The sequence below is a fragment of the Aythya ferina genome (assembly GCF_964211825.1).
Source record: "Aythya ferina genome assembly, chromosome: 1".
NCBI classification, from domain to species: domain Eukaryota; kingdom Metazoa; phylum Chordata; class Aves; order Anseriformes; family Anatidae; genus Aythya; species Aythya ferina.
In genome coordinates this window covers 164,286,238-164,300,673 of record NC_140296.1, presented here as the reverse complement: position 1 = coordinate 164,300,673, position 14,436 = coordinate 164,286,238, and the positions used below count along the sequence as shown (strand labels likewise).

General features: G+C 43.0%; 1 protein-coding gene across 1 annotated transcript; it reads left to right on the top strand.

Annotated features, from left to right (window-relative positions):
• Window positions 1–96: 96 nt before the first annotated feature.
• Window positions 97–12,610, top strand: XRCC6 (X-ray repair cross complementing 6). Its single transcript, XM_084523562.1, has 12 exons — window positions 97–255; window positions 348–463; window positions 777–915; window positions 2,829–3,083; window positions 3,936–4,119; window positions 5,481–5,667; window positions 6,899–7,067; window positions 8,195–8,356; window positions 9,229–9,358; window positions 10,430–10,530; window positions 11,380–11,493; window positions 12,130–12,610. Exons 1-12 carry the CDS (start codon window positions 153–155, stop codon window positions 12,324–12,326), a joined length of 1,857 nt encoding a protein of 618 aa, XP_084379688.1. The 5' UTR covers window positions 97–152; the 3' UTR covers window positions 12,327–12,610.
• Window positions 12,611–14,436: the final 1,826 nt, after the last annotated feature.

Below are 14,436 nucleotides of genomic sequence, written 5' to 3'. Positions count from 1 at the left end.
CTGCGCGGTGCGCATGCGCGGCCGGCGGGCGGGTGGGCGGGGCGTAGAGGGGCATCCTCTCTCCTCATTGGGCGGAGGCGCGGTGAGTGGCAGCTGGGGCCGGCGGAGCGGGCGCCGCCTCCATCTTGCCCCCTCCTCAGGGCGCGGCCGCCATGTCGCAGTGGGGGGCCTACTACCGCGCACAGCCGCACGGCGACGACGACGACGAGGAGCGGGAGGAAGGCGACGGCCATGAGGAGGGCCCGGAGCCGCCCGGTGAGGCTCCCCGCCGGCCGGGGCCGCGCTCTGCCCCCGGGGGGGCGGCGGGGAGCCCTTCTGCCACGCGTTTCCCTCCCCTTTTCCCGCAGGGGGCTCCGGGTTCTCGGGCCGGGACAGCCTCATCTTCCTGGTCGATGCCTCCCGGGCCATGTTCCAGCCCTGCCACGACCAGGAGGCCGCGACGCCCTTCGACATGACCATGCAGGTGAGGCCGGGCGGCTGCCCCGCGCTTGGAGGGCTCCGAGTGATATTGGCATAAAAAAAGATGTATTTCCTTCATATCCCTGTTAAAAGAGAACGGTAATGAAAAATAATAACGTTTTCCCCTCAAAAAACACAAAACATCCCGAAAAGCAACGCCTTGAACTCTTTCTCCTGGCAAAACGTAGCTTAAAGCATTCCTTATGGTTCTTCTGTCCTCCACAACTCATAGGAACTGCTAACCACCAAAGACAAAAAGCGTTTCCACCAATACTGCAACAAATGTTCACGTTTTGACCCCTGTGCGTTCTTTCCAGTGCATCCGGAACGTGTACACCAGCAAAATTATTAGCAGCGACAGGGACCTGCTGAGCGTTGTGTTCTACGGCACCCAGACGAACAAGAACTCCGCCGACTTCAAGCACGTCTACGTGCTTCAGGATCTGGACAATCCAGGTAAAGGCAACGGAGAGATAGGAACGTTCATGTAGAGGGCAGAGATTAAAAAAAATAAATTTGTGTAGTACTGTCAGTAACTGGCCTCTCTGAACACAGAGCTGACAGGTGAACAGAAAGGTTCTTGGTAGTGAGATGCGTTTTGGGAGGGTGGATTTAGAAATTTAGTGGAAGCTTAGAAACTTAATGGGAGCTTAGCCTTTTCTGTTATAGTTTGTTCAGATCTCCTTTCAGTGTCTTTTTTTTTTTTTTCTATTTTACTGTGGTCATTTGCTTGCATCTGTTAAAGCTAAGAGGATCTCAAAAGAACTCTTGAGAGCCCATCATGTGCTGGCCACACTTCAGAATAATATGTGGACATTATAAGGAGCTGCAAGTTACAGCTGGTGGAGAATATCACAGAATGGCTGAGGTTGGAAGGGACTTCTGGAGGTAATCTTGCACAGCCTGTCTGCTCAGATAGGGTCAGCTAGAACAGGTTGTCCGATTTGTTACCTGCTTAGGGTGTGTTGTCTCTAATTTTCGTAGGAGGTTTTGCAGTTCTCAATTTTAGCGCTTCCGTTTTGTTCGGATTACCTTGCATGCACTTGTTAACAAGAGTGCCAGTTGTTGAATTGGAAAACCTAGAAGCAGTGCGATGAATGCATGCTTGGGGCTACAGGTTATCAGACAGCTGAGAGTGTTGTAGGGGAACTCTGTCTACTAGCTTTTAATAACTGTCATTATCTCCGGGGAGGTTTCATTTCATTTTCTTAACTGGGAGGTGCAGTTTAGTGCTTTTGCTGTCATGCTTTAATAACGCATGGGTTTTCCTGTAAGAACTGTGCCTTGTCCTACTTTCAGAATTAATTGCAAGTGGGACCTGACAGGACTGCCCAAGGTTCTTCTCCTTTCTTTGGAAGAAAGTGCCTTACAATTCAAGCTCATCCTTTTTCCTCCTCCTTCCCTGCTTGCCCTTTTTGCCTTCGTTAGGGGCAGTAGCTTCATCATGCCGATAAAGAGTGCGGATGAAAGGTGGATGTTGCTAAAAAGGGAGAAAACCGTACATTTACTGCCACTGGAGAGCCACATGGAAAAGACATGCTATTATTAGTTATTATGTAGTTGTTATGAAAACTTATGGTATCAATTAAATGAAAGCTGAGGATGAAAATGGGGGGAAAAAAAAGGATGTTTTCAGATGAGATTTCAAGAGTGCTATGGAATTTGAGTGAAGGACAAAGGAAGAAGCTCTGCAGAATGCAGTAGGTAGAAAATGGAAGCTTGTCTCCCTTTGTAGAGTTGTGGGAGAAGACAGAGGAACTTCTTTTAGATGGCTGGAGAAAGGAGTCATACTTGGGCCGGAGTAATCCCCAGGTCTTTAAAAAGGCCGAAAGTACCTGACTGGACTGGTGCTCTGCTCCATGTGGTGATCTGCGGGCTGAATCTCACCTCTAGGCTGATGCTATCGGGCATGTGGGGCAAAGCAGCAGGAGGAGTTCTCAACCTTCCCAAAGTGCTGTGGAGACAGGATGCATTTCAGTCTCTTCTCCGTTCGCTGGTGGCATTGAAGTCTGCCGTTCCTCTGAAGTGGGTACAATTGGTGCATTTTCTGCTGAGAACTTGTCCTTTCAGTTCAGGGTGTGTGATGCTTTAATCACTGCATGTTTCCCCCAACAGAAGGTGCCCCACGTTGGTGCCAGGGCACTTCGCCTCCTCTTGCGGGTTCTTTCAGCTGATAACCAGCTTACATTATTGAAAAAGTTGGGCCATCTCAAACAGTTTTCTCAGGTAGGGGTTGGAAGGGCATCACTACAGAGCTGTTGGGGGCGTTACTCACGTGTCAGCTGCAGGGAACCGTCAGCGCTTATTTGGAAGAGTTTGTGGTACTTGTTTCAGTATTTCTAATACATGCAAACACTTATTTCCCTTAGGGGCGAAGCGTGTCCTAGAGCTGGACCAGTACAGGGGAGAAGAAGGACAGGCGCTTTTCCGCAAGACCTTCGGCCACAACGCTGACTACTCACTGGGCGAAGCGCTCTGGGCCTGCTCCAATCTGTTCAGCGATGTCCGAGTCCGGCTGAGCCACAAACGGATCATGCTTTTCACCAATGAGGATAACCCTCACGCCAACGACAGTGCCAAAGCCAAGCTGGCCAGGACCAGAGCTGGTGATCTGAGAGACACGGGTCAGTGTGCTCCCCTTCAGCGCAGGCCTGGAATTTGAGGCGATAAAAGTGATGTGATGACTCCTTGCAGCAGATGTTAAATGCATTGCAGGTTCCTGATGGAAAAAGGAATCTTTCTGGTGCTTTCTAAATTAGAAAGTTTGATATCCAATCTAAATTAGAAAATCCATTATCCAACCTGGTATCCGACAACAAACACTTATTTCTAGGGTCTATATCTACCCTCATACCATAAATCAGAATTAGAAAGGGCAGTGGAAATCAAACTATTTTACTTCATTGTTCTGCCCCTTTTTCCAGGAAGGGAACAATAACACTAGCAAGGGAGAAATAGCACTAAGCCAACACAAAAGGAAGATTAATGATTGCATTCTCAATTAGCAGAAGATCAGCAACCTGGGCTCAGAGACTGGAGAGCAGGTGCTTCGTTAGTTCAACTATGCAGCTCAGATAAGCATTGTTTTTTGAGTTCAGCATACGTGCTAGATCTAGAAGCTCTGAGGCAACCTTAATCCATCAGCTCTTATAACTGGGAAGGGGGAATTTCTGAACGGATTGCTTCCCTCTATGCCTGAAGGAAGATTAGGTTTTAAAGGAGCTTAGCAGAGCTGTTCCATGCACCATGTTGATGCAATTCTCAATTAAGGAAGGAACCTTTTGCGTGCGACATTGCTTTGACTGAAGATGAAGAAGGTGTTTTGCCTTTTTCTCTAGCAACTTGCACATCTGGTGCAGATGGGGGGAATTTGGATCTTTCTCTGTCAATGACAGAGAAATCTGAGAGTTGTGGAACAGGCCAGTGTAAGAGCAAAGCAGTTTCAGTGATCCTCCTGTCTTTTACTTTCCTTCTAGGTATTATCCTGGACTTGCTGCACTTGAAGAAGCCAGGAGGGTTCGATATCTCTTTGTTCTACAGGGACATTATAAACGTAGCAGACGATGAGGACCTTGGGATCCAGCCTGACGAGTCAGGGAAATTGGAAGATCTCATGAAGAAAGTACGAGCAAAAGAGACAAGGAAAAGGGCTTTAGTCAGGTGTGTGTCTTGTTACGGTGTGTCATTCAGTGGAAGCAACTGGATTTTATTTTCAGACTGCATCTCACCTACCTCTTCTGGAAAGATTGGTCTCTAAAAGCATCGCTACTTTGATTCCTCAATCTTAATTCCTAAGCCTGAGATTGGTGTTTCTTCCTTGGCTTCCAAGGGTATTTGTCCTTGGTGGATAAGAGTGAAGAGTGAATCTAGGCCTCCTCTTTTCCATCAAGTGATGTCTCCTGTGTTCAGGTTGGCCAGAAAGTATCATGCTGAAAAAATGACATCATTGCCTAAGTAAGATATCTACCCAAAAATCGTCAACTTGTGGTCTAAAATGTTCAGTTTATAGTGCAATTTGATAGAAATGAGGCTTTGCTTACCAGTGTTAACTTAGAAAAATTTAATCTCAATGTGACTGATAGGTATTTTGGTCAGTAATTAGTTACGTGTGGCCAGTGTGTCTAGGCACTTGGTACGGATTCACACAGCCTTGATATTCCTGATCTACTGAAAGGTTAGAGGTACTTACAGAGAGATTAAAGGGAACGTGACAAAGTAGATGGGAAGTATTTTTGGAACCACCTCCTTCATAACAGTTGATTTTATTGAGTGAATTCATGGCAGAATGATGTGGGGTGGGTGCACAGTAAGTGAATGAACTCTACAGCCTCATGTTTTTTTAAAATATATTAAAAAAAATCCCCACTTGAGCTGTTGTTACCAGCATTCTTGCTCCTGCGTGCAACTTTGTTTTTCTTTTCTGGGAATGAGACTCAAGTTTTCTAATACCCAAAAAGGAAGAATCCTGTACCAATGATATTTTTGAGAGGAGAGCAAGTAATGTTCACAGTAATTCACTGTCCTGCGCTCAGAACTTTAAGATTACCTTCAATTTTAAACTTTTCCTTCTGCGTTTTTCTCTTAGCTTTATATATATTTTAAATCATGGTATTGGTTGTCTTGATGGATTTCTTTGGGGGAGTCTTGCTTTCTGCTTGAACGGTTGTGTGAATTCAGAGGTCATATTGCATTAAGCGCAAGTGAATTTGCCCAACCATGAACTTGTCCTGTGCTCTACCTGAGGGTAGCTGCCCTTCCGAGTGATAAAAGGTGGAAGAAATTTGGTAGTTGAACTGTGTTTAAATAATTTTTATGACCAGAAGTGACAGCGTTGCAAGAATGTTTTTACACAAGTGAAATTAGGGAGAAAGTAATAATATGCTTCCAGTTACACGTGTGATTTAGGGTGGGGAGAGGAGGTCAGGGAAAATTATCTGGGAAATTACTGGTGTGTGTTTGTTTGTTTGTTTTCAGAAATGATGGTTCAGAAGTCTCAAGCCTGTATCTGCTTTTCTACACAGGTTAAATCTCTATTTGAACAAAGATCTGTCTCTTTCTGTTGGTGTTTACAATCTTATTCAAAAAGCTTACAAGCCATATCCAGTGAAGCTGTATCGGGAAACTAACGAACCCGTTAAAACAAAAACGAGGGTGTTTAATGGAAAAACAGGCAGCTTGCTTCTGCCTAGCGATACAAAAAGGGCTCAGGTAATGTATTACGTGTCTGCTTCTTCCTGTCACTGTGATTGCTGGATGGAGAGGTGGGGGAAAATGTTAAGCCTCTGCTGCTTTTTTTTGTATTTCACTTTCAAGATGAGATGCAGAAATATTTACATCTGTATGCCCCTGGGGATGGTGCGGTCACTTTGTAAGTTATGCAGAGAGAGAGTGGGCTGTTTCTCTGGCATGACTCTCGAGGGAGAGCATAGCTGCTGCTAGCAGTGCGCCCAGGAACACAGCTCATTTCCTTCTGTAAGGCAGAGCTGGGTTGGCAGCATCTGACCTTGCGTGGCCTTGTGCTGTCACTGCTGGTGATAGCATTTGATTCATTAGGAACTTATTTTGACTACTTCATTAAACATATGAGTGTGGATCACAGAGGGTTTTTAGAACTCTCCTCCAAAGCAAAAAAAAAAAAGGCATATTAGCTTAGTTTATCTATCTATTTATTAATTTGTGCTTTGCTTTGTCTTCCTGCTTGATAGCTTGGCTGATGTGGACGGAATGATTGTCACGTTCTGCTCAGGCACAGCCTTACTTCAAAGTGGGGTAGCCAGTTGCTAGGGGAATTGTCACAAGTGCACTTTGTGTTTCCTTCCATTCCAAAAGCTCATGAAGTTGTTTAATTATTAGTTTTATTTATATTGGACACAAATGTCTTGAAATAAAATACAGAAGATAAGCAAAAAGCCAAGCATCAAGCCTTTACATGTCTACCTTATGCAGGTGCACTACAATGCATTTTAATTTTCGTGGAATATGAATGATGCTTCAAAAACGTTGGTTCTGCCAGGGGTAGCTGACGTGCATCTGCTGAAGCAAGTTTAGAGCCAGGGATCCGAGAGGATCTCTGGAAGTGTCTGGTCCATCCCAGAACAAAACTTGGGAAACTGCATCAGGTCATTCTGGGCTTGTTTGGGCCTGCTCTGAGTAACTGCAGGGCTGAGATGTGACAGCCTTTCTGGTCCAGGTTTTAACCAGTGGCTTGGGAAAGTGTGTTTTGCTATTGACCAGTCTGAATTTCCCTTGGGACAATGGTTGCAGACTGTGACATGCCATTTCAGTGTGCACTAATAAGGAGAATTTGCTCTGTATTGTCTAAAACCCCCTTTTCAGTAGTGGAAGACAGCAATTGCATCTTCTTCTTCACCTCTCTCCTTCAAGTTTTCTTCTGCTGTCATCATTTCTACATGTTCTTCTGTGGCTCTCTCTAATTTAGGTGTATGGAAACCGCCAGATTGTGCTGGAGAAAGAGGAAACAGAAGAACTAAAACGATTCGGTTCTCCAGGCTTGTTTCTGATCGGCTTCAAACCACTTTCAATGCTAAAACAGCACCACCATATCAAGCCTGCCCAGTTCATCTATCCTGAGGAGTCCCTAATAAGTGGTAAGCAAGGAAGGCAAGAGAAGATCCATCACCTTGCATTAGGGTAATCAGCTGATTCATAGCCTGTTTGGGTGGTGATCACTGAGTGTGAAATCTTCATCGAACTTAAATTGTTAATGTTGAACCATATAGAAATAACTGTTACTGCCTCTCTCAGTTGCAGTTAATTTTCTTCTTCAATAGCAGAAGAGCTGATTGGGCTTTGTGTTTCATTCATGCAAAGCAGCTGATCATACTAAGCACATGTAGCCCCAAAATACTTGGTTTTATCATTCATGGAAGTGAAGGATTCTAGGACATGACAAGAAGGCAAATGTGGTAAAAAAAAAAAAAAAAAAAAAAAAAAAAAGTGAAGATAACTGCAGTTTTCAAGTCCATATCAGCTACGAGTGTAAGCACAAGACTTGGGAAGTGTGGTTGAATTAACACATTATTGGCTTGGGAAGAGAGAAGGAGAGGATGCTTAAGATTGTGTTTTCTCCTTTTTTTTTTATCTATCTTTGGAAGTTAATTCATCTAGAAATGCAAAATTAATCCATCCCAAGCTGCATTTGTAAAGGAAAAGGTCCAGCTCCTCCATCTGCCAACGGGTAATGAGGGCTGAGTTACAACCTTGCACTGTCAGACTGAGGAAGAACCCTTAGCATGGCTTCTTCAGCTTAGCAGTTTCCCGAATGAAACACGTTACTTGTATGCCAGTTTTTTTGTAACCACTCTTATCTGGTGAAATACAAAGCAAACATACCTGGTTAGGTCTCGAGGGGGAATATTGCAGTGTGAATTCTTAATTTGTTACTTCTGCAAAACGTCCTATGATGTGCTGCTATTCCTATATCCCACCCGACCAGAGGTAGGCTTTGTAGACATCTTCCAGTTTTCAACCTTACTTCATTTCTCGGGTGTTAGTGTTTTCAGTTCTTTGCTCAGAACTCTCTCAGCTCTGCTCATGAGGGACAATATGAAGGTCATTTTAGAGGTTTCTCCTTTCCAAAAGTTGCTTTTTACCTCTGGAAATACTGCAGGCGTTTTAAAGAAGTCACAGATGATCAATCTGTAATATCTAGGGTTACGTTCCTGAACAAAGGAGCAAATCTGTCAATCTGACCTATGCAGTCTTTGCTTTCCAGGGAGTACAACTCTGTTTAATGCCTTATTGATAAAGTGCTTGGAGAGAGAGGTGATGGCGCTGTGCAGGTACACCATCCGCCAGAACACTCCCCCTCGCTTTGTGGCCCTGCTTCCCCAGGAGGAAGAGCTGGATGAACAGAAAGTGCAGATATCTCCTCCAGGTACGGGAAGAGATGCTTTCTTTCCCTACTCTGTGGGATGGGCTCAGTACAATAGCTTCCTGCGTTGTGTGAAAATATTCTGACATCATTTTTCTTCAGTTTTGTCATTGTAAGCATCTGATGGTGCATCTGATTTTAAAGCTTAAGTCGCACCTCTGCTTGCTCGGGTGTAACATGGCTACAGTATTTTCCCTGCCTCCTACCCCTTTTTAGCAGATTTAAGTAACTGAGCTAAAAGATAAAAGCCCTTTTGTCTGTTTGTTAGCTAGATGAACATGTCTTTCCCTGAATTTTATTGTATCCTTGGTTATGTTGTAAAATGTTAATATATTTCACATATAGAACCTTGCACCTTATCAGCTGAGTGGGGAATGATTAGGGACCGCAGGCAGATTCTTGCTCTTTTGCATTTTCTCCCTTCTTTAGCTGGAAAATCCTCTACTGGCAGAATGTAAAGTAGGGGAATAACATTGCTTTTGTACAATGTAAAGCGTTTCAGAAATAACATCTAGTCATTAACCAAATTTGCAAGCAAGCCTTTTTCAAGCTCATATTTAGTGAAAGATGGGGAAGGTGAACAAGTTACTGTGATCTTCCACTTAAAAAACCAGGTCACGAGTTTTTCAGCTTTTAGCTATCCATTTAGTGACATTCTTTCTCAAAAAGCCAATAGTGGTGATAGGTATTGACATTGAGATTGGGATTTATTGTCATATTAGGTACGAAGAATTGCTGCTACTTAAAACAAAATAGCTAGCAAGTCTGGGGAGTCATCAGAGCTACCTGTTTACTACCTTGGTCTTTCCTATAAAGCATGTTTTTGAGGACGTTGTTCTGCGTAATTGTTCTCTCACTGTCCTTGTTCTGTGTAGGTTTCCACGTCATTTTCCTACCGTATGCAGATGATAAGAGGAATGTTGATTATACAGAAAAGGTGCCAGCCAGTCAAGAACAGGTGAACAAAATGAAGGAAATCATTCAAAAACTCCGGTTCAAATACAGGTACGTGCAGATAAATAGTGTGTGGGGTGCACATAGGGAAGAATGCACAACGCTATCGCTTGCTCTGTTGTACGTATTTTTCAGCTGCAGTTTCCACACGATGAGATTTTGGTGCATGTGTTCACTAAATAGATATAATTGGGATGTTTCTTCACACCTACTAATTAAATCATAGAATCGCCAAGGTTAAAAGGGACCTCTGAAGATCATCGACTCCAACCCCCCCCCTGCTTAGCAGCATCACCTAGAGCACATTGCGCAGGATGGCATCCAGGCGGGTTTTGAGTATCTCCAGAGAAGGATACTCCACAACCTCTCTGGGCAGCCTGTTCCAGCGCTTTCTGGCATTCTTTAACAGGTCTACAGTAAATGTTTTAGAAAGACGTAGTTACAAATAGTTTAGAAAGACGTAGTTACAAATACATTGGCTGTAAAACATTCCACACTCTACCTTGGGGTTGGGGAGCACCTTGCTTCCCAAACGTAAAATGTTTGCTTGTGTACATCAAAAAAAGTGAGATGATGACTTGCCTAAACAAATTGCTTCCCTTTGCAAAAGCCTTGTACAAACTTTATTCTTAATCGTTCTGAAATGCCCAGGCATTATGTGCTGCATGTAGTATGTTTGGGAATTCTTTATAGTATTGCTCTGGTTCTCTGGGCTGTTGTAATTGGTTGCAGAGGTTCCACATTTTGTTCTGGTTGTGCCAATCTATCACAAATCAGATCTGGGTGAGAGTATGTCAGAGAATAGGCCGTTTTCATCATAGCTAGGACAAAATTCATAAAGTGCTCTTAGGGGACAATTTTTTATTTGTAGAAAGTAGCATAGGTGGAGTCAATGCAAGATGCTTGTGCCTGTTCCTCTCACACAGCTTTTAACATTGTGGATACGTGACAGGGATGGTCATTCAGCAGATAAATTGAAGAGGAAGAACAGTTTTTCCAGTGAGATGGATTGATGTGCAGGAAGGAGGGAGGTTTTACTTTGAAATAGGTTGGTTGGAGATCTTACATGTCTTATCTGGCTTCTCAGCAGCATGAACTGAAATTTTGGGGGATTCTTGACAGGACCGACAGCTTTGAGAACCCGGTTTTGCAGCAGCACTTCAGGAATCTGGAGGCTTTGGCGTTGGATATGGTGGAACCAGAGCAAGCTGAGGATTTGACAAGTGAGAATTACTGCTCGATGTGATGGGCAGTCGGATAAAGGGCTCTTGATGTCGTCTCTTTGAAGTCAGAGATCTGGTGCTACAAAACCAAAAGTCTTCTAGAAGAATGTTTTAGTCATGTGCTGTTCCAAGATGTAGAGTTTTGGACGTGTCTTCAAGAATTCTTCTTTAAAAATTCTTTCTGTCTTCAAGAATCTAATTAGTATCTTGGCCTGATAAATTGGCAGCATTTCTTACCAAATTATTCTGCTAGGAGGCAGTGATGCCACCTTGTGGCTGTGACGATTTATATATAAGAATATCTCAAAGGGTAGAAACCTACTTTTGAAGGGGATGTTTTTTTTGTTTGTTTCTTTTGTTGTTTTAAATTATGTTGTACGCTATTAATAGTGTTAGAGCAGCTATTTGTTTCTTCTGAAGTGGTACCTAGCAAATAATCTAGGTCCCTGTGCTAGGTACTGTACAAATATATGACAGAAACAACCTGTTCTGCAACCAACTGCTTGTAACCTTAGGTAGTAAACTGCTGTAATTGTCCAAGGTTAGACCTAGGTAAAGGTGGCACCAGCTAGGAGATCCGTATCACTTCTAACATGTAAACTTTGTTCTGTGTCTATATTTACTGTTCAGGGATATGTCTGACACTACTGCACATGTATAATACAAATCTTTGATATTAGCAAGAGCTGTGAATTTCCCACTTGTGATTTTCATAACATAGCTCTTTGCATGCTTGCAAGATGTTTCCATGCTAGTTTTTACAGAAGCAAGATGGTGTCTTGTGTTGTGCTTGTTTAGACTCCTGTATTTGCTCTGTTTTTAAAAGGGCAAATCTTTTTCTTTTCCTAGTGCCAAAGTCTGAAGAGATGAGCCGCAGGCTGGGCAACCTGGTGGAGGAGTTCAAGCAGCTGGTCTATCCTCCTGACTACAACCCTGATGGGAAGGCTGCAAAGCGGAAACAAGGCAAGTAATGACAGTGCAGACACACAGCATGGTGTCTGTTTTCTTTTCTTTAATTGAGGCTTCTGTGTTTTCAGTGATTCTTAGCACAGGATATTTTGGTATCCAGCTAGATAGCTGCTGTAATGAGAAACTGCATAGTGAAAACCGAGTGGTGTAAGAAGGAATGTGGGTAAATTGTTATAATATATCCATATTTTTTTTATAACTTTGAGTTTTACAACAGAGAAGTAAAATTGTTAATGCTTTTAGTCTGTGTTTTGGGTGAGGAAACAGACTTTTACTCATGGAAGAGTTTTGCAAGCCCAAGACGGGGGCGTCTTTAGGACTAGGTGTCTAAGTAATGCTCAAGTAAATACATAGTTTGGGAACCTGTGAAACTCTGCATAAAGAAGGAGTGCCAGCTGAATTCCCTGTGTGAACACAAAGTTTTGTTCTTGAGTTTGAGCTCCTATCAATGAAATGCTGCATCGTTTATGTAGTGAGTGGCACCTTTAGAAAGAAATGTAGAATGAGTGTGTAGATAGCCACTGAAGTGTCATGCTAATGGCTGCTAACTGTGGTGTGTCTAAAAAATGCTGATGTCTTTCTATTTAATTTTCTTTTTTAATCTTGGTGGTATAAAATTTGTCTTTCTAGCCTATGATGATCAAGCTGACAAGAAGCCCAAGATAGAAGTCTCGGAAGATTCGCTGAGGAGTTATGTGCAGGCTGGCACTCTAGGCAAGCTCACTGTACCTGCTCTGAAGGACGCCTGCAGGTTTTATGGGCTGAGGAGTGGGGGAAAGAAGCAGGAGCTCATAGATGTGTTAACTGAATATTTTAACAAGCACTAAGCAGGAACAGAAAGCCCTGGTTGACTTCCATCTGCTTAAAGATGTGACTGTCTTTAGTGTATGCTGAGTCTATTTAGTCCTGCTCTGGAAGAGAAGGCAACTGTTGCTGAATCCAGCAGTTGAGAAACTTCAAGTCGTTACAAAAAATCTCTGCAAACTCAGATTCTGTTCACAGTAGCCAAAGGAAGAATTAAATTTCCTGCTAATTCAGGTTGTCCACTGAAAGCAAACACAGTTGTGCCTTCCTGGTTTCTTAATAAAAGTTATTTTGGACTTCTTTGTAACACCAGCTATACCATCTTTTCATCAAAAAGACAGCAAAACTCACTTCAGCGTGAGTAAGAAAGCAGAATGATCCGTGTTAGTGGCACCACATGCATTCATCTGCCTGTGTGCTAACACAGGATGTAAATGTAGTGGGTTACTCTGCTACTCTCCAAAACTGCCAGCGTTAGTACCAGTAATCAAAATTGGGTTCTTTTCTACCATCGGCATTATAAAGATTACCAGCAGATCACAAAGGAGAAAATCATTGCTGGTGATCAGTGCCCAGTCGTTGGGGCAAAATGCCAACGCTTGGTAAAGCTGCTCAGCCAGGTTTTCCATTTTTAAATGGCAATTGCAAAAACAGGTTTAAAAAAAGGAAAGAAGAAGTTGTGTTCCCTGGAGGGCTGCAAGCATTGATGACAATTAAATTACTAAGATGGCACAGAGCTTTTCCACCTCTGTAGTGAGTATGAGTCAGAGTATTGAACAGGCTTCGGTGCTAAAATCCGTGCTTTAAAAATAGCTCGCTGTGGCGGGTAGCCCTTGTTTGTTACTTCCACAATTTTTTTAATTATACTCCTGGAGGCTGCATCTGGGGATGTGTAAATTTTGGTTTTCAGACTCACCCCAGGATGTCCCACCTGTCTTGCAGTGTGAGGTGAGTTAAATTTTCATTGCTGTAGGGAACAACGCTAATTGTTCCTAAACTGTAACTTGATGCAAACATGGAATACGTGAGATGCTCATTTTGGTCTGTGTTGTTTTTTTTTTGGTTTTTTTTGTTTTTTTTGCGTTCAGCCAAGATTCTTGTGTGGCACGCTCAGTTAGGCAACATGCTGAAGAATTAAGTCATACATTAAAGTCATACCCATACTGCAGCGACTGTGGCACACTTATTAGGAGGCAGCTGCAAACACTGGTGACGCTGCGAGCACCCTAGCTGTACCAGCACGCTGCCCACTTGCACAGTGCTGCTCAAAAGAGGAGCTAACATGTATCGAGCTCTGCCATATTGGAACTAGATGGTCTCTCAATCAGCCTGCATTACAGTAGATATTTTAAATAAGGATTTGTCTAAGCAATAAATTCCTTTTGCGCTTAGGTGAAGAAGTTACTGTAAATACTTGTCTTAGCAAGACTTGAATTGAGTGCAGTGGAATAGTGAGACTGCCCTGTCCTTAATTCTGTGAATTTTCCTTTCCTGGCTGCCCTTATTAACTTTGTCTTGGCTTGCTAACCCCCAAGCGCAATATGTTCCAGGCCTTAGATGATTATGGCACATTTTGTCTAGGTTATTACATTTTTTTCCTTAAAGCAGGCTATTACATTAGGCAGAAGTTTAACAAGGATAGTGGTAGAAGGCTTCAGAGCAGAAAATTAGACACTTTGGCTTGCTCAAGAATCCTTTATTTATGCTCCTTATGTGCTTTGTTTTACATCAGCTGTTTTGGCATGGTACAGAGAGGGCAAGTCCTTTGCAGAGTTGTGCTTTTAAACACAACTAGCTCAACAATCAGCATCAGGGAACAGCAGCCTTTCTGAAATTCATACAAATGATAGGACTCCAAAATCTTTGTATTGACTCAACAGTAATGTCCTTGCTGAGATGAATTTACCAGCCATTTATAAAAATACACAAACGCGATTTAAGTCTTTTTGTGAGATAGTTTCATCTATGGGGGATGTACCAGATAGAGGTATGCAGTTGGTGCCTCTGTGGAAACGTTACAGAACTTATTTTCCCTTCTGTTGTTGTACCTCTCAGTCTTTCCACTCTAGCTTTCCTTTCCACTTTGGAAAGGTGAGAAGCACAACTGAGCTGGGTAGCCACGTGAGGAGCCAA

Excerpts from the sequence above, each read along its gene's own strand:
- XRCC6 (XM_084523562.1), top strand. The coding sequence starts at position 153 with ATGTCGCAGTGGGGGGCCTACTACCGCGCACAGCCGCACGGCGACGAC. Across the intron at positions 256-347 it reads GGAGGGCCCGGAGCCGCCCG|GGGGCTCCGGGTTCTCGGGC; the intron begins GTGAGGCTCCCC and ends CTTTTCCCGCAG. Across the intron at positions 9,359-10,429 it reads AAACTCCGGTTCAAATACAG|GACCGACAGCTTTGAGAACC; the intron begins GTACGTGCAGAT and ends GATTCTTGACAG.